The 19899-nt window shown below is 40.8% G+C and overlaps 1 protein-coding gene across 2 annotated transcripts in view; it reads left to right on the top strand.

The window, feature by feature from the left end:
• Positions 1-765: 765 nt before the first annotated feature.
• SORCS3 (sortilin related VPS10 domain containing receptor 3) overlaps positions 766-19899 on the top strand; it is a 502293-nt gene continuing 483159 nt past the window's right edge. For both annotated transcript variants that reach the window (XM_075215733.1, XM_075215732.1), the window contains exon 1: positions 766-2046. In XM_075215733.1, the coding sequence (XP_075071834.1) occupies positions 1387-2046 (660 nt within the window). In that variant the 5' untranslated portion in view covers positions 766-1386. The remainder of the gene's footprint in view (positions 2047-19899) is intronic.

Raw genomic sequence — 19899 nt, 5'->3', positions numbered from 1 at the left:
ATGTCAACAATATACTGACACTTGTGACATTTATACTATAATTCTCAGATGATTGTTATACAGTTCCCCCCTGCAGGTTTATTTTAACTTTGTGGCGTGGAACTACAAGATCCAGCATGCCGTGTCAATCCACAGCCCCCCTTCAGTGTGCAGTTGTCTTATTTTAACCCAGGGGAAGGGAACCTGTTGTGCTTCAGTTGCTGTGGAACTATAAGTACCAGCATGCCCGCCTACCCAACAATACCTCCAACCCCCCTTCATTATAATTTTAACCTAGAGGTATGCAGACACTTGCTCTCCAGCAGCTGTGGAACTGCAAGTGCCAGCATCAATATCTCCCCTGGAGTGTGTAGCAATCTCATTGTAGGTATGAAACATGCAGACTGTCATGCTGTTGTGTAACTACAAGTCCCAGCATATTCCACAGTCCTACAAATTCCTGTGCAGCAGGCAGCAGTCTAAGTTTAATCCAAAATGACACAACTTGTGGCTGTCTAGCTGTTGTGGAACTACAAGTTCCAGCATGCTCTGGCTGTCAGGTGTTGGTATACCCAGAGGCAGAGCCACTGGTGGTCTGTGCCCGTTGCATGCAGCCCCTCACCCTGTTCATTGCATTTGATGTACTGAAGAGTTAAATGTGGCTCAGTGTGACCCAGACAGAACTAAGGAGTTTTTGTTGAGGGAGAAGACAAGTCCCCCCCCCCCCCCCCCACTCCCCTCCTACCCATCCCTGTGAGTGCCTCAGTCCTTTCAGTGGTCCAGCTCTCACCCAACACCCGGGGACGCAGCCTGATAACCAAATCCTGTTATCTCCAGAAGGATGCTGAGCTCAGGCCGGCACTCCTCCCTGCACTGAGTCTGGCTATTCCAGATGGCTGCTGCTCCCTCTGCCATGCAGGCTGGAGGCTGGACCTGCTCCTCTGAGTCTTGCTCACACAGTATTGACAGCAGTTGAGGAGATGCCTCGCACCTACATGCAACTGGCTGATCTCATTGTGTGGGGATGGGAGCAGCTGCACTCAGTGGATGAACGCGCACAGTCTGCAATTCTGCACAGCGCACTCTGTCAGCTGCTGCCTCGCTGGAGGATGCTGCTCTCAGACCTTGGTGAATAGCTGTGGATGCTGCCGGGTTTGGCTGTCTCTGGGTGCATCATGCGTTAGGAGATACTGACAAATGGCATCTGAATTGCGTTGAGTTTGTACAGTGTGAGACTTGGCTCCAGCACCTCCCCATGTGGGAGCGCACTTGATCCCACCTTACTGCACTTTTCATCTGGAAACCTATTTTTGTACTATTCTAACAGACTCCAGCAGCAGATGAGACTGACTTGGAGGGCAGCGCTGGGCTGAAGCAGAGGACTCTCAGACCATCACTGGCATCAGGATGGGGCGCTGCTCCACCAGTGTGCTGGGTCTCCTGTGGATCTGTCTTGTCCTCTGCACCTTCACCAGTGGGGAGATCACTTGCAGACATTGTCACACCCAAATTCACATGCGAGATCATGGATTATTGCGGGGCTGGATGGGGCAGCGCAGGGTGCTCAGAGAAGTTCTCCAAAACTCAAGTGGGGGCGAAAAGGGTGAAGAGGATGAGGGTGATGAGAGATCTGGAGTCCTAAAATTGCATCTCTACAGTGGCTACCAGCCAGGAGACCCCAGGAGGGGGAAGATAACTTTACACCCCAATAAGAGAAGTGACACTACTAGGAAAGACCATCCAGACTCTTATTTTGGAAATAGGGGGGTTGAGTCCAAACAAGACAAGCAGAAGATGACCAGGGTGAGAAGGGACCAATCTGGAGTCAGTAGACTTGGCAAGGAGATCATGTTACCTTCTGACCCCAGTGACGAGGACCCTCTGACCAGTGTCCCCGCGGATGGCCAGAAAGTCAAGAGGTCTGAAGCCAAAGGGTCCAGGGAAGAGGGGAGGTTAAACCGAGCCAGGATGGAGGAACTGAGACTCAACAGCACCAGCTTCGCCCTGACCGGAGACTCAGCTCACAACCAAGCCATGGTCCACTGGACTGGGGGGCACAACAGCAGTGTGAGTACCCCCCCCCCCCCCACGATCCAGTTGTGATAATCATTTTGCAATTCCAATACAGTCACTTCAGGAAGAATGTTCATTTAAATACATTTCCTCTAACCCAGAAACCAGAAGCCCCCAATGTATTGCAGAAATGAATGTATCAGAATATTCTCTTTGCTACATAACGTTCCAAACACAAATCTGCAATTTGAAACACACACTGAAGTTTTCTCTGAATTTCCCTCTAAATCTGGTAATTTGGGATTATCATTCCTTTGCACACTGGTACTGCAGTGGCTAAAACACGATAACATAGGATACATAGGATATAAATAAGACCCTTAAATCATTACAACACAGGTAGATTACCTACTGCTCTCCAGTTGTTGTAGAACTACAAATACTATCACGCCCTGCCAGTGTTTGGTCATGTTGTGTCTTGTAGTTCCACACAGCAGACTGTCCATCTCTACAGTAATTGATACATTCTCAGTGCATGTGCTATTTAGATGATCACTCAATAAAAGAAGTGTCCATCTGTCAAATTACTAGTAGACCCCATTTATAAGCTAAGGGACAGTCCCTTATATCTGTAATTGAGGCTTGGCTACCAATACCTGAAATAGGCTGCTGAATGTGCCCCGACTACTGATTTGTTGCTATTCAAAGCTCTGGCTGATTTATAGCTTAACACTACTCAAATTCCTCCCAAGTTCAGAGTGTCTACAAACATGACATTGTCCTGGACTGTGTGTGTGTTCATTGATCTGGGGATGCTGTGCTATGAGACTGTGGAGGGTTAAATCATGCAATCTGCTACAAACAGCTGCTGGTGTTACAGTATAACAATAAGGTGATGTGTAACATTATTTAACTGTGAGAAAACTGCAGGCGATCGATAATACAAGAATAAGTCGAGATCTGCAAATGGGGTCACTAGGTAAACTATAGGAATGCCGTCCAGCTGGCCACATGGACTTGTTGCATGCACTATGTTTAGTAAAAGACCCACCATAAGTGTAGTACATGTTTCCAATGTTTATAAACTGCATTGCCCGACGTGTTACACTTTTTTTTTGGACGCTGCACTATGTTGGTCCATCAGCAGGGGGCGCCCTTGCAGCCTCTATCAAACATTCTGTCACTATTGTGTGGACAGAATCTAATGAAGGAATTCTATTTTCTAAGTCATTACACTGTGTTTTTATGTGATATGATGTAACTCTTGCTAGTTTATCTATTGATTAATGCATCTGGTCCTATTTTGGGATTGCATCCAGTTTTAGAAGCAAAAAAAAACCCCCAAAAAGCCCCCAAAATCATATTTCCTTTATCTGTGTCTCCTGTCCTGTCTGTCAGGGATCTGCTAGAGCTTCACCACAGGCAGGAAACACTGGGGTTATCTGAGATCCGTTTTTGGCATTTGGAGATGAGGCAGGAAAAATGGTTCCCTTGTTGTAATTTCACAGGAGCAGCCCCGGTTTCCCAATCACCGTCACTTATGTCGGAATGAAACTGCAGTTTTTTATGTTGGGATTCTAAGCAGTGGTTCCTAATGTGTCTGTGCTGCAGATACATTCAGCATTTGGGTTATATCTGTGTCTCCAACTAACCTTGTGGTACCGGCTGCAAGTGGGTGTCCTGATTTATTCATCATAAATTAGTTGTCCTATCTGGTATCATTTCATTGTGATAGATATTCATATTATAAATGCTAAGTAATGGTTTAAAGTAGTAAAATATCTACAAAGGAACAATAAATGTGTGTGTGTGTATGTAGGTGTGTGTGCATATATATATATATATCTATAGTCAAACATATGTGTAATACATAGTCATCTATCTAATGGAATCTTTGATGTGCAAATGTATATATATATATATATATATATATATATATAAATATTTATATATTAAACCAGATGTGTATAGTTTATAGTTATCTAGTTAATCTGTGACTGTGATCTATCTATCTATCTATATACATATATAAATATAACTTTAAGTCTATCTATCGATATATATTTATATAATATCTATCTATCTATCTATCTATCTATCTATCTATCTATCTATCTATCTGTATATATATATATATGTTCCCGGTATTGCTGTGAATGAGTTCTGACTCTGACACACATCCTCTAATTTGACTGACAGTAAATACTATTATTGCTGCATAGTACATACATCTTGACTCACCCAAGTACTATATTATTTACTTATGTAATTGAGACCAGATGCCCGGAGTAATGTGAATCACTGAGATCTCCTGCACACAGGTTGGGTTCGGATGATATAGACCTACCCCTGGCTGCTTTATAATGAGCTGAGATGCAGTTCTGCATAGCAATAATTGCACACGTATCTGACCCCAGTGCAGAGCAGTCACACAGCGTATTTTAGATATGTCAGCGGCTTAAAGGCTACGTTACAGCCCTAACTAGAGGTAACCTGCAGGTGATGTGTAATACACTGGTGTATTCAGGTGCTCGCTGCTCCTCTAAGTGTAGATTTCATGAGGTCTTGTTCCTGTCTGTCAAGCCCAGTGATTTGCAGTCTGTATGAACCTCATTTTGGGGGATATGCACTAAATTTCAGAACACTGACCTCGTACATTTAAACAAACAGATCATAAAAAAGTGGTCAGATCATAAGTTCGTGGTCTGAACTAATACGTAACCTCTCAAAGCATTAGGACCTAGTGACATCACTGAGGTGCGAGGCATCATGTGCCTCGTGTCAGTAGCTGATAGTGAATTCATTGGCTGCAATCTCAAAAACAGAATGTGTGTGATGGGTGCCTAACCTCTGGCAAATAATCAGCAAGTGAATTTGATTGGTCTGGTGTAAGTTAGACGGCAGAAAACAGACGTGTGATTGGTTTCTATTGGTTACTGCTCTCTTGCTACTATATATTGAGCTGACCGGGCGCAGCCAGGCGCTAAAACCCAAAAAGAGTGAGACACAAAAGCGTGAAAGTCTCCACTTCTAATTTGCCCCAGATGTGATTAATATTATTAATGCTGTTTTACATTTTGGGCCTGACGTATAGATTTAGATCTGTACGTTAATCTTCCTCCTCAGTGACTATCCAGTTCCCAAGTCCATATATATCCGCTCATTGTTTATTGGTGAGATTTAGTGTATTATGCTGTTTGCACATGTATGTAGTCAACTGAAGTTTTATTTGAACTCGTGCGTGTCTTATAATGCAGGTTTGTGCCGCTCTTTGGACATTTGAGCTTTGCCCCCCTCTAATCCCTCACTCCCATCTCATGAATGTCAAACCAACATCCTCTATTCTTGTCCTAGAGGAAGGAGAATAGAGCATTGGTTACATACTTTAACATCTAATGAAATACAATGTAGCACTGTCATGTCTAACTCCGCCCACAGCTTGCACTGGTTCCACTATGTAAGGTTGTAAGATTTGTAGACTTTCCCAGAGCAGGACACACGCACACGTGTGTGTGTGTGTGTGTGTGTGTGTAGAGGCGCTGTACCCTATATTCATTCTTTATTTATTTGTAGTGTGTAGAGGAAAGCAAATGCAAAAATGCTGCTTTTCTTGTTCTGTGGCAGCGTTAAGTGTTCGCGCCTCTGCTCACTTTACCTCTCGGCTTCCTCCAAACCTGCTCCCCTCTAACCATATGACTGGGTTGTAGGGGGTGGTAGTTTTTCACATATATACATTTTAAATATATATTATCTCAATGAAAAATTGAGGTTCATGAAATGGGCTGTATGGATTTCTGTAGGAGACACTGTATGTAATGAAAGCAGATACACTGATTCCTAAGTTATCCCAAAATATATCCGCTTTAGAACGGGACGCTCGATTCACCATAATGATTTTTCAAGCTGTCTAACACGGTTATCTCTGGAACTATTTGCTAATCTCTATTCCAAGCGTAATTGGATTAAGATCTGGGTTAACTAACGTGTCTGTTTGTCCTATTTCTAAATCATTGGCGGCTAACATGTTATAGATCCGACTTAAACAACTGGAAGTAAACTAGGATGTGCACAATGTTTATACTCATAACATCAATTAAATAATTCAAGCTTTGTCAACGCATGGAACGTCTTATTGTCATATTTTGGTAAAGTTACAAAGAGCTTTTCCATATATTCGGTCTGTACGTTTAAACATTTTCCTTTTCTTTGCTGAATATTGATTCTCTCCACTAATCAATGAATATAAGTTCCCATTACCTCCCCTGTCTCCTCTCAGTACACAGAATACCCCAGTAGTGGATATTGGACAGATATTCCCGCTTGTGAGTTAGGAAGAGCTATGTTATTGTTGTTGATACATTTTATTGATTACGGAGGTCCGTGACTGCAATGTTTGTACTGCCCGGAAAGCTTGGATTTATACTACACTCTATACAGCTGTATAATTTAAAGACCTGTTTGAAATCAAATATAACATATTTTTTTGTAGTACAGAACACAATTTGCCACTTCTCGCATGTTTAATACAAGCAAACAGGAAATGCAGAGATAGCCTCAAAACTTGACCGATTCATAAGCTTTAAGATTTGAAATGCAGGAACCCTGTCTGAAATGTTCTCTGAGAATTAGCGGTGAGAAAACCGCACTGCGTATTGAGCAGACATCATCTCTGCTGTACAGACGAAGCTTGAAGCCAGCCCTGAACGCTGCAGTATCGTTCACCCTCGACATTCCAGCATTTGGGCCTGATTCACAGTTTCCACCAGTGATCATTTGAACATATGAATGCGGATACTGGGGGTCAAAGGTCTGGAATGCAGAAACCCTGTCTTAAATGTTCTCTGAGATTTAGCGGTGAGAAAGCCCCTCTGCGTATTGAGCAGACATCATCTCTGCTGTACAGACGAAGCTTGATGCCAGCCCTGAACGCTGCAATATCGTTCACCCTTGACATTCCAGCCTGATCCACAGTTTCCGCCAGTGATCATTTGATCATGTGAATGCAGATACTGGGGGGTCAAAAGTCCTGATCCCTGCACTATGTTTTGAACACTTTTCTCGCATCACGTTCCGTCCGGAACAATATGTCATCAAATTCTTACTACACGTTCCATGACCGCTCATCTGAACAAGTCCTTCCTCTCATTGCGGCACACTTACCTTAACACCCCTAGACCTAGGGTTAACCTATGTCTGGGATCCCATTGACCGGTTGATCGTGTCCGGAGCATATAACGCTTGTGAGACGCTGCAACAAACTCTGCTACATCTGTATATTTGATCAAAACACAGAACACCAAGAACCATAACACTAACTATACATTGAGGGAAAATACAGGCAAAATTAGGGTGGAAAGAAAAGACCGGTTGTATTGGAAATACATAAAAGCTTATTATATAAGGATACAGAAAAGCCACGTTCCTATGTGCTCTTAGCAGCCATCACAATTCAGCAACAACCTTTTTAGGAGTAGCATCATTTTGCTAAATGTCCTCAGCCCTTATATCACTGTTTGTGAATCCCGTCTACCGTAACTGGGCATTTTTCAGGGATTTTCTTTATAGAATTTTCCATAATGTTAATCACAAAGCTTTTTTTTTTTTATAACATAATGTAAAGTTTCATTTGAACCAAAGGAAAGACCATTTGTGTTCTCGCTATAAGATGCTGCAAAAGTGATACATCTCATGTTTGGAATCTACTACGTGGCTTTAATCAAGGGAAGAGATTTTCCTTCAATGAATATTTTCCATAAAGTGCTCAGTAATTTCATAATTGTATTTATAAATGTTCTGTGGCAGCGCCGAGCGTCACCCTGGATTCAAACTGTAATTACGTTTGTTCCGCCAAGTGGTCTACATGTGGTTTTCACTATAAAAGAATGAAATGGGGAGAGCTATTTTAAGCCTGTTATTAAGGTGAAAATAGGTATAATTTAGACATCTTTAAAGCATCCCGAGCTCAATGATTCATATGTGCTGTCAGCCGTGGCACGCTTTTCTCAATCCACTCTGCAGTATGTAAATGAGTGATTACAATCCTGCTCGCTACACGGCAGGAAATACTTGTATCCGTTGACCAGCTTGTTGGTGATTTCCGCTGATTTGTAATATTCAAATACTGCTTGAGTCCATTTTCGCAATCATTTCTAGTAAAGAAGAATCTTATTTCTACCTTCTGGGGAAAAGTAATCAATAAAAAGTTACAATACAGACGTAGCCGGCAGCAATTACCTGAAATATATATATACTATGGAGATTGGATATTAGTTTGACACAAATGTAACTTTGATACCCATAGGCAAACCGAGGGGGGTTTCCTGGTGAATGGAAACCCCCTCCAAGCCTGGGGCACTGTATAATTGAGGTGGCTGGACTCTGCCACCGCTTCACACAGCTCTGCTTGAAAAGGGAGAGCTGCGTGCACCTAACAGTAGTGCATGCTCATTGTCCATGTATATTATGGGGATAGGAAGAGTTGGAGAGCAGCCAAGCACTGTCTAATATTATAGCCACGCCCCCATACATGCTGGCCACGCCCACTGATGGCGTGGTGTGGAAACCCCCCTCTACAAATCCTGCGTTTGCCCCTGATACCCGTGGACGGGAATGTTGCAATGTTCGATGTGATGGCTAAATCTTGTTAGGTCAATGCCTGACTGTTATTTGCCAGGGTGTGGTCTTGTATTGGCGATCTGGGCATTGCAGCCAGCTTGGCATGTGAATGACTGACATACGACAGGTCAGTGTAGAGCATGGCCTGTGCGACTTTGTTGCAGAAACAAATCTTGTTTGAGGGTACCTTAAATGCGTAGCATTGCGAGGCTTATGGCCAAACTTATTTTAGTCTCAAGCCCCTCCCCCTTTCCCAAGTTTGCTGGTACCTCCGCGATGCACTCCGGCCTCTGTGGTAATGATTGACAGGACATCGCAAAGGAACATTGTCCCTGTAAACACATTTTCCATACTGTTCCTATTGATTGGTTGTGTGGCATATAGCTGACATAAACCTAAATCATACTTGCCAACACTCCCGGCATGTCCGGGAGACTCCCCAAATCCGTGTTGATCTCTGGGACTCCCGGGAGAGCAGGCAAGTCTCCCGCATCCCGTGATTCGCTGGCCAAAATAACGCGATTCGCAATGAATCACGTAATTTTGGCCCCGTCCCCGCGACAAAACGTAATTTTTGTCACAGGGGGTGGGGTCAAAATGACACGATTGACCGCTCCCTGCCCTCTCCCGTCTTTTAGTCACGTCCCCTGCCCGGGATCAAGTATGACCTAAATGTGTAAACATGCCATTATAGGCCGTGGTGGATTCTGTATTACACTCTAAGGATAATCAATAAAAAAAACTGGTGCAATGGAAAAATGTAGTGTTGCCCATAGTCACCAATAAGATTCTAGAGTTCTCATTTAATCACCTCAGTTTAGATAATCAAAGCAGTCACCTGATTTGTTGCTATAACAATACAACCATAGAACCAGTTTTTATAAATATCCGCCCACCATAGAATTCTAGAAAGGTGCTGTATTTGGTTCAAGAGATATATTCTGTTCTCGCCTAGGGTGGCGATTCATCTCGCTGCGAGGTTCTGCAGCAGCCGCTCCCGTTTCCGCCTGGTGTGTAGTTTATGATCTTCGCTCATATTTGCTCGCACCTCATTTAATGATTAGTTTATTTTGCGAAGAAACATAATGCATGGGGCTATTCTGGAACCTTTTGGGTAATTAAATCGACCACCCAGGAGATTTTTGGGTTCTAGACACCGGCTGCCGAAGTTCTGGGTCAACATGGCGCTTATTATACAGTGTGTGTGTATATAATATAATTCATTGGCATGTAATACTGATAAGAATGTTTCCAATTAATTTACAGCATTATGCGGTATAATAATCCCCTGTTAGTTCAGGTTACCAGCGCGTCTCACATGTGCTGTTCTCATAACCACAGCGGCTCATGTCAGTCTGTACGGCTCTGAGATTATTCAGCAATCCTCCAGGCTACAGGCAGTATAATCCAGGCTGCAGACAATTAAAAACTGAATTAATGTTTATTGCCAATTAAATTATTTTAATACTCCGCTCGAGACTCAAGAGTCGTTTCCCCTATAGGTGCTGAAAATACCTGTAAACACCATTCAGTATTGTCTGTTAAGAGTCCAGGGGCTATTAGTATGTGTACGACAGTAAATGGATAAAGGATCATTTCACAATTTGGGTGTGAATGTTGCAAACTCACCTCCACCCTCTACATGGTTGTAGTATTGTAACTTTACTTTGTGCTGAAGAAATCAGGTCCCCGCAAAGAAAAACCAGTTTAGCGCAGGATGTAAGCGGAGTTCTGTGAGCTGCCTCTTGTCTCCATCTTTGGGTCACGACAACGGATGATGTTTAAACTTCCAGTGTCAAACTGCCACTGGCACCACCGTATTGGTGGCCCAAAACGGTTCAACAACAGGATGAGAATACAGGAACCAACATAGCAATATTTATATATATATATATATATATATATATATATAGTGTCAGAGAGAGACTGATAAGGCTGAAAAGGGCTATAGGACAGCTGCAGAGTAAAGAGACATCCTTACACAGATATACCCAGAGTGTGAAAGTCCTATGATTAATGGGTGATTAGATTAGTGCTGGGGAGGAATTTAAGTATGTAAGTGTGTGATATTTTTGGGTGCGTGGCGACCGACGCCCAACCAGTGTTCCGGTGACTAGACAGTGTTGCTGTGTTAGTCAATACTATGTTTTCAAGTTTGTTTTTTATGGAAATATACAGGGGCTGAAATTTGGTATACTAAGATGTTTTTAATTTGTTAATTTAATTTGTTAATTGTTAAAAGTGTTTATAAAGATTTTTTAAAAAAAAAAATATATTTCTTGAAGGAGAAGTGACAGTTGGGAGTGGTTGGTGGTTGCCGGGGGTGACAGTGGGGAGTGGTTGGTGGTTGCCGGGGGTGACAGAGTGAGAGGAGTGTGATACTCAGGACCGCTGAGAGAGATCCCTGTGTCTGGATAGACATCTGGATAGATGTGGCGATGAAAATGAAGGATGAGGTGATGGATAAGAATGATGAGGTGGTGACATGAGACAAAACCACGTTAAAAAAGGGCGCTTACGTCGGGAAGTAACGCTCTTCCCCTGAGGAGGCCTGGGCTATGGCCCAAATGCATGACAAGAACCTTTTAACACCTTAAGTAGCTTGATTTGACTAGAATGCATGAGTATCATGCACGGGTTAACTTGTATATATATATTGTAACAAAACCACACCCTTCTCTTGGCACTTTGTCACCTTCTGTTGCAAGAGTACCCAGTAGACATCAGCAACACGAAACTTCTTTTATAAATCAAATATATTTATTGTTTTCATCACAATAAATTGCACAACTTCTGTCAGGATGACACCAGCAAGCAACTACCTTTTAATTGCACCTCCTGGTGACCCTAAACACTAACTAGTCACAGTACAGCTCCCTACTGACTGGCCAACTGGTTCAGTGTCAGTCACCTCTGACAAGAGCACAACTCCAGGTTTAAATACCCATGTCTCCTCCCACAGGCTTGGATGACTGACAGGTGACACTCCCACCTTGTCTTTTAAGGATGGCTCCTCAGGTGTTCTGTAACGTCTAATCAGCACAGCCACCCCTATCAGCTCTGTGGATACAAACACATTAAAGCATGCAAGTAAATAACTTTTTACATTTACTTTACCACATGTCTCTGACCTGTACATTACTGAACTTAAGCCCAGTGCTACACCTGTATATAACCTGGTCTGCAGCCTTTTACCTGCAGACAGTTAGCACCATAGCTAATTCCACTCTGAGAGGCCTGTGGAAAACCACTCCCATTGCCACAATATATAGTGGGAAGGTGACTGGTAGAGTCTGGGAAGGAAGGTATTTCTGTCCCAGGACATTGTCATGTGTGTTATATGAATGGGGTCATTATGTTAGAGGGATCACCTGGGGTCTGATCTCTTATAAGACTTGGGTGTGAACTTTTTGGGAGCAGATTTGTGGACTGACCTGTGATTTCTGGTTGTGACCCGTTTTGTTAGGCTACATGGATTAGTTAGGATTTGTTTTTCTGTTAGATAGAGATCGGACGAACAGGTTATTGTTATGTTTGACTGCTTACAGACTAGAAAGTATGGTGAACGTTGTTTTGATGCAAATAATAGCCAGACTGGGTTTAAGCCCCTTGCTGCGGATTATCTGACTGTTAATGCTGATAGAATCTGCTGAGCATACCTGAAAATTAGAGAAAACCCCAGTGTGTGTATATATATATATATATATATATATATATATATATATACATATATTTCTAATACCTCCTCCAAACAAACTACTATGCACTTGTGCATATTTATATTATAGGTTCCAAAAAATCAATAAGAATTTTAGATATATCAACAAAATAAATACTTCTAATTTGGATTTGTTTTCAAATTAATTTCCTTCAGTTTTCTTCCCCCCTCCTAAACTTGCTGCCTTATTGTAGGCATGCACCTGAAGGTGATGAGTAATTTGGGGACCTGGGGGGCTGGGGATCCCTAGTGAGGGCCGTGTCTCTTGTCATTTACTTTCCAGATGCAGTAGAACACTCTGGTAAACCTATCCCTACTGACGGCTCATTCGCACCTGCATTCTGGACATCTGAAAATGTGACAAAAATTGCAAAAAATACACTTACATTTATACCATTGGATTCAAAAGCATTTCATAAACCAAACAGGATCTTTGTTCGCTAGAACTCTGCAAAAAACACTACTTTTCAGCTAAAAGAAAATACACATTCAGTGAGCAATACATTCTAACTGCCAAAAGTAGGACTATTCTGAAAAAACCAGGACACGGGCCTAATGCATATGTTTCGCCAGTTTCCTTAACGTCCTATTTTTTTTATTATTTAAAAAGATGCCTCTGGATTTTGAGCTCTGCAAAGTGACAGTGCACAGGTGACCACTAGGGGGAGCAATACCCTTTAAAACGACCCAGGCAACATCTTGCAAGCAGTTTGCTGTCACATTAAATGTAAGAGTTGTGCATGGCTATAGCAGAGATTTATTGTGACCGTCATTAACCCTCTCTCCCTGATAATGATATCTGAGTGACGTAACCTACGTCTTTTCAGAGGAAAAGATCTGTACACAAAAGTGTATTTTGCCCATGATTATAAAGCAGGAGTGTTGACCTCTGAAGACAGGGCAGTGCTATAGTGAGTCAGTACAGATTGGCCAACACAGATATCTGCATTCATACTGGGCTATGAACGCCTGGAACCGCTAATTACTCTTTAAAAACTTAAAATTTGCCAGACCTTACGGCGTCAGTTTGATTACCCATAATATAGTAGTGTTTCTCAGCATTATGTAATATACAACAGGTCTGACCCCTTTTAGAGGAAGTTGCTGTGAAGATATTCACAATGTGATCTGTTGTAATTAACTATGATGCAACATTTGCTGCGTTCGTTATAAATCTCACTGTTTAGAGGAAAACGGCCAAATCCATCCGTTCGCTGTCTTTCAGATTTGGACTTATGTGAGTGACGGACAGCAACGCAGATATTGAGTATATTAATATGTGTTTGTATATCTTTGTATACATTCCTTTATATTAAAATACTAAGTACTTCTGTAGATGTCATTGGTCTGAAATGATAACGTTTTGGCAAGACTGGTTGTAAAGACGGCTGAGAGAGAATTTGCACAGAGTCCTCAGTTTCAATGGGCCGACTGAACCAAACTTTTATAATTCTATAACAGCATTATGGGCCCCCCGGTCAAACCAGTGTACTGGGGCCACTACCTACACAAGCACTCACAGGAATAAAATTATCGATAAAATGAAGATTATATTTATGGGTACCTCCAACAAAATCAGTGTTTAAATATTAAAAACACAGCAAAGATGAATCCACACAAACGTTTGGACACTATCTTCATCATCATTATCATCTATTTATATAGCGCCACTAATTCCGCAGCGCTGTACAGAGAACTCACTCACATCAGTCCCTGCCCCATTGGAGCTTACAGTCTAAATCCCCTAACATACACACACAGACCGAGACAGACTAAGGGCAATTTGATAGCAGCCACTTAACCTACTAGTAGTAGTTTTTGGAATGTGGGAGGAAACCGGAGCACCTGGAGGAAACCCACGCAAACATGGGGAAAACATACAAACTCCAAGGTCAGGAATTGAACTCATGACCCTGCTGCTGTGAGCCAGAAGTGCTAACCACTGAGCCACCGTACTGCCCAACGCTATAACATAAGCCTTGAAGTTGAAAAACAAGAAATTCAACTTCATAAAAATGGTACTCGGTTGGTAAATCATACAGATGGAGATCGCACAGTACAAAATTACTATGAATTATTTATTATTAATCAAGTGTTTAACATAAACAGTTGCAAAATTTATTTGCAGATAAATTGCTTCAAGAAATAATGTGTGTTGATTTTGTCTCGCTTATGTACAATTAGTGCGTGTACGTTGTTTTTCGTCAAGGTCAAGATATGTATTCGCAACAGCAACATGGCAGCTGATACCCGGGTTATTAGTCCACCTAAATGTTTTAATAAAAAAGATTTGAAGGTTCTGAATAAATCTCGTGCAATAATATGCTGAAAAATTGGCAAGACTATGAGGCCCCTATGCTTGTGGGGCCCCTGGGCAACTGCCCACCGTGCCCATGCGATAAGACGGCTCTGATCGTACCAAAATACGCCCCATACTGCTACTGTTTCCAAATTGCAAAGCGACAGTTGTCTTATGATATTATTATTTTTATTATTATTCATTTTTTTATTTATAGGGTACCATATGAGGTCCGCAGGGCCGCACAGTGGGCAAACAAGACAGTACAGGGAATAACAGTACAATACCGCAAACAAATAACACTACAACTCTCAACACAGCTACTGATAGCCTAGAAAAAAAGTTATAGGTAGTTTTTAGGTTTCAAAAGTAGAAAATATCATAGCCAAAATAATGGTAATTAGTAAGTTTTATCCCTATGTAAAATCCTCTAGCGCTTCATAAAACGCAGCTACCCCAAGGAGATCATTTTTAAGAATACGACCTATTTGCAAAGAACAATTAGATGAATTGCAGATTTCTGTTAGTATTTACTAAAGAGATTCTCATCTTACTCGATAACCTCATTTTATACTTAACTTAAATTTTAGGGGTTTGTTTTTTGTGTCCTGGACCCCCCCATTGGCTCTGACTCCGCTGCCTGCCACAAGGGGTTAATCGTAGAGAACAATTACATTGGGAATGTCACCAGCCTCTTGTTCTATCACTCCAACCTGTGTAATGTCGTTTCTGAGAAGTTATTGATTTTTCATATTCAGTACAATGCCGCGAGTCCTTCAAACCCTCTCGCCAGCCATTAATAAAAGCTCCGTTCTCCATATAAATGCTGAAGGTTCTGCGAATGGAAACAATGTAGGTAGCTGAATGTAAACGCTGATTGGTCGGGGTTTCTCGCTAAAGAATTTACATTTCACTAAATTTCCGGTAAAAAACTTTCCACAGAAAAATTAGGAAACAAACGAGGGGTATTGAGTATCATTCAAGAGTGAAACAATGTAACAACTTGTTGTAGCTTGTTATAAGTCAGGTGACTTGTACTAGGCTGATCACCTCAGCACCTAGGGGAGTGTATAGACCTCCTTTTAAACAATGGAGTACCTTCATTTCGTTTTTTTAGTTTTAAAAATAATTAAAATTGTAATGAATTAAACCTGGTTTTATTGACAAGAAGGGTTTAAATCTTTCAGAACATTAATCTCATATGTAACCATTGACGTGTATCACTTAAAGTTTGTATCTAAAAACGTAAGTGAAGAAACTGCTTAGAATGTTCTTCTTAGAATATTCTTAGAATGTTATACTCAGAATGTTCTTAGAATGCTTTTCTTAGAATGTTCTTAGAATTCTCTTCTGTAAATGTTCTTAGAATGTTTTTCTTAGAATGTTATTAGAATTTTCTTCTTATAATGTTCTTAGAATGCTCTTCTTAGAATGTTCTTAGAATTCTCTTCTTTGAATGTTCTTATACTGTTCTTCTTAGAATGTTCTTAAAATGTTCTTCTTAAAATATTCTTAGAATGTTATACTCAGAATGTTCTTAGAATACTCTTCTTAGAATGTTCTTAGAATTATCTTCTGTGAATGTTCTTAGAATGTTTTTCTTAGAATGTTATTAGAATGTTCTTATTAGAATGTTATTAGAATGCTTGGCTTAGAATGTTCTTAGAATTCTCTTCTTTGAATGTTCTTAGAATGTTCTTATTAAAATGTTATTAGAATGTTCTTTTTCTTAGAATGTTATTAGAATGCTCTTCTTCGAATGTTTTTAGAATGTTCTTTTTCTTCTTAGAATGTTCTTAGACTTTTATTCTTCTTCTTCGAATGTTTTTAGACTATTATTTTTCTTCTTAGAATGTTCTTATAATGTTCTTCTTCTTCTTAGAATGTTATAATAATGTTCTTCTTAGAATGTTCTTAGAATGCTCTTCTTCTTCGAATGTTAATAGAATGTTCTTTTTATAATGTTATTAGAATGTTCTGCTTCTTAGAATATTCTTAGAATGTTCTTAATCTTTTTAGAATGTTCTTAGACTTTTATCTTTCTTCTTAGAATGTTCTTGGACTTTTATTTTTCTTCTAAGAATGTTCCTATAATGTTCTTCTTCTTCTTTCTAGAATATTCTTAGAATGTTCTTCTTCTTCTTAGAATGTTCTTAGACTTTTATTTTTCTTAGAATGTTGAAATACCGTAATAATACAGTGTGAGTCCTACATATGGAAGCAAAAATAAAATATATACAAATTATATCAATGTTATTATTTAAACTCTATTTTTTTCCTGTAAACATATTTTGGAGTCATTATTATTATTCTTCTTTGACGTATATTTTTAGGTGGCTACACGGTAAATACAGATGCACAGGTAGAACTATAAATAGTAGGGATTGTCTAAATGCACAAATAAACAAATGAATTTGAAAGGGGAGGGTGCGCTGGTTTCCATGGCAACGGTGGCTTCGGATGATGCTTTCAATTTAAAATCGAGATGCTTCATTGCAGGTTGGCATGGCTTTTAATGGCTTAACAAGCGGTTTGCTCATACACACAGTCTCCTATTGGAGCTCAGCGTGTACAGGTCACTACACACGTGTGTATAAAGAGATTTATGAACTCGCAAAATGTCACAGACGCTCTTATTTATAAAAAAAAACATTAATGTGGTGAGCGAAGTAGGATGACAAATGGTAATTATAACAAAGCTCTGTGACTAATTAGTCTCATCATGGGCTGAGCGCGGGGGCTTCACCCAATTTGCAACATAAGTTAGCCACAAGTTCCAGATACATATTGGTTATTCGTAGGGTTTAAAGTGATCACTGTTTCTCCAGTATGTGAAGAATAACATTGGGTGAAAGAGTTTACAAAAGTAAACCCTCCCCTCTCACTCGGTGGGCCAGACCTGGGGGTGTTAGTGCAGCTTTAAGTATTTCGGCTTCTGGTATTCTCAGCTTCAATCAACTGGGTTAGAAAAGTCGCTTAACTACGTTTAGCGGAAGCGTCCACTCGGCTTAATGGCGTCCGCAATAAAGCAGCTGGTTAACTGCAAAGACGCCACTTAAAAAAAACGTAGTTTACTTTGTAATGGGATTCCTTAAACTGTGTTTTCTAAATAATGGCATTCATTATATTACTGCTGTTATTTAAGGTGATTAATTAAGGGACGCATATTAAACGAAATGTGCGTTTATTAAGAACATGTGCAGTGCATATACGCATGTCCGAATTCAACAAGGAGCGGATGTGAAGATACATCTGGTGATGAATACGGATCTAGGTCCGCTCTGCTCTAACAGACAATACACTGCAGGGTACGTCTAATACATGTGTGGGGTATAAAGTCCCAAAAGAACACACAGAAAATATAAAAAAATATTTAATCATGTTCCATGTTAATAAGATAGTCATTAATGACAAATTATTAAAACATATTTTTTCCCCTATGAAATACATTTATTAAGATGTAATTAATGTCTACTGTACATAAAATACATTATTACAGTTTCTCCTGATTGCAAACACATGTTATAGCTGTATACACAGCCATCATCACTAGTAATAGACCTGACCTGTAGCTGGAGCAAGAGAAACAGCTAAAATACAAGTAACTTTGCAATGCCCAGAGCTTGAATCAGACACTGCTACGTGCGCTGGAGCTCGGCACGCCCTTACTGTACATTGACTACGTGCATACGCCCAGTTCCCTCACTGTGACGTCCCTGAAATTGTAGGCTGGCTAAGGGTCCTTTGTGCTTGTAGAGGAATTGGGTGTAGCTGCGATCTGTGGCGTATGGAGTGATTGTGTATATTATACGCACAAAATCGCTGTTTACGTCCTTTAGTGAATCAGGCTCGGAGACCCCATTTATGGTTAGATTTACGACAATTTTTCCGAAAAGTTTTGTAGTGCGGATGCAAAGATACGCAGGGATGATGATGATGACCGCCTGCAGTGCTGTCTAGCTGCTTCTGATTGGCTAGTTGTGTACTGTATCTTCAGCTAATAGTACTTATTTCATTCCTGTAGCAGCTATATAATATCAGGTCGTGGCCGTCTATTGAAATTACTGATTTGTCATTTCTGTTTGGACAACTGCAGGATAAAAAGATTCCCATTGGATCTTTAGAGGGGTACAAAACATTTGTGGGGGTGTTTATAATAACATTTACCATAGATAATGTGACTCGCATTTAATAATAACAGTACAGTCACCATTCTCTCTTGTGTCTATGGCACCTGATTACATTATTGTGTTGTGTACAATAGGGTCATGTGACTTGGGCATTATTAACCCTGTCATACCGCGTCTCTGCGCTCTCGTAAGGCGTATGCACACACACTTGTAAGCGTTGATCATAAATGCTACTGATTTTGAGATGATTCCGACTCAAGATACAAACATAAGTATCAGTGGTCGCGTGCGTTTTTTGCTGTTTGCGTTTGGTGCTCAAATGGGTCCAACTCTGACTGAGGCCCACCGTGAGATAGACACTATAACGTGCCGCGCCTCCATTATGATGTGACCACGCCCCCTGTTCCGCTGCCAGGTGCAGACATGTTGGGAGGTATTGGTAAGCGAGAGCGAGTCTGGTTTAAGGCCATTTTGTGTCACGTTCACTGCTTCATTTTTATTGCCGCCTGAGGCAAATTACTGACCTTCCCTCATGGCAGGAACACCTCTACTGTGACTTTGTCGAGGATGCAAGTCTACAGGTCCCTTGAGGGTTCCAGGAGGCCGCCATTTTGTGTGCTGAACCAATATAAACTAGTGGCGAAGGAAACAAAATGGCCGTCTCCACTGTGTGTAGGTGACAGGCTGAGGCGAAATACAAATGAGCTGCTTGTCTGGCTTATGCTGTTACAGCTTCTGCTTTGTGCCAGGTTCATGGTACAGCTTGTTATTCTGCATTTTTAGTATCTCACAGTTTTGCTATGGAAACAGGAAAAAAATTATGTAAAGATTTCTTTAGAAAACCCGTCTTTCTGGTGTATTTGTTTTCTTGTCACCTAGCAGATTAAATATTCACTTTCACCCACTGCCACCCCTTTACTTTGTAAAGAGAGAATAGAAAGCCGACACGCACAATAACAGCAAAATGTAGTAAAATTTTAAATATATAGAAAGATTTATCTGACTGGAAACAGGTTTGTCGCATTTCTGTTAATAATTTCTACCCGTTGTATGTAGCGGGCGCCATATTCAGTCAGAGTATATTAAATTTATTTTTACAGTTGCTCCTAACTGCAGACACATGTTGTAGCTGCAAACACATGTTC

Source organism: Mixophyes fleayi, chromosome 6 (assembly GCF_038048845.1).
Source record: "Mixophyes fleayi isolate aMixFle1 chromosome 6, aMixFle1.hap1, whole genome shotgun sequence".
In the NCBI taxonomy this organism is placed as follows: domain Eukaryota; kingdom Metazoa; phylum Chordata; class Amphibia; order Anura; family Limnodynastidae; genus Mixophyes; species Mixophyes fleayi.
The sequence above is the reverse complement of the archived record's forward strand: the minus strand, read 5'-3'. Positions and strand labels throughout refer to the sequence as shown.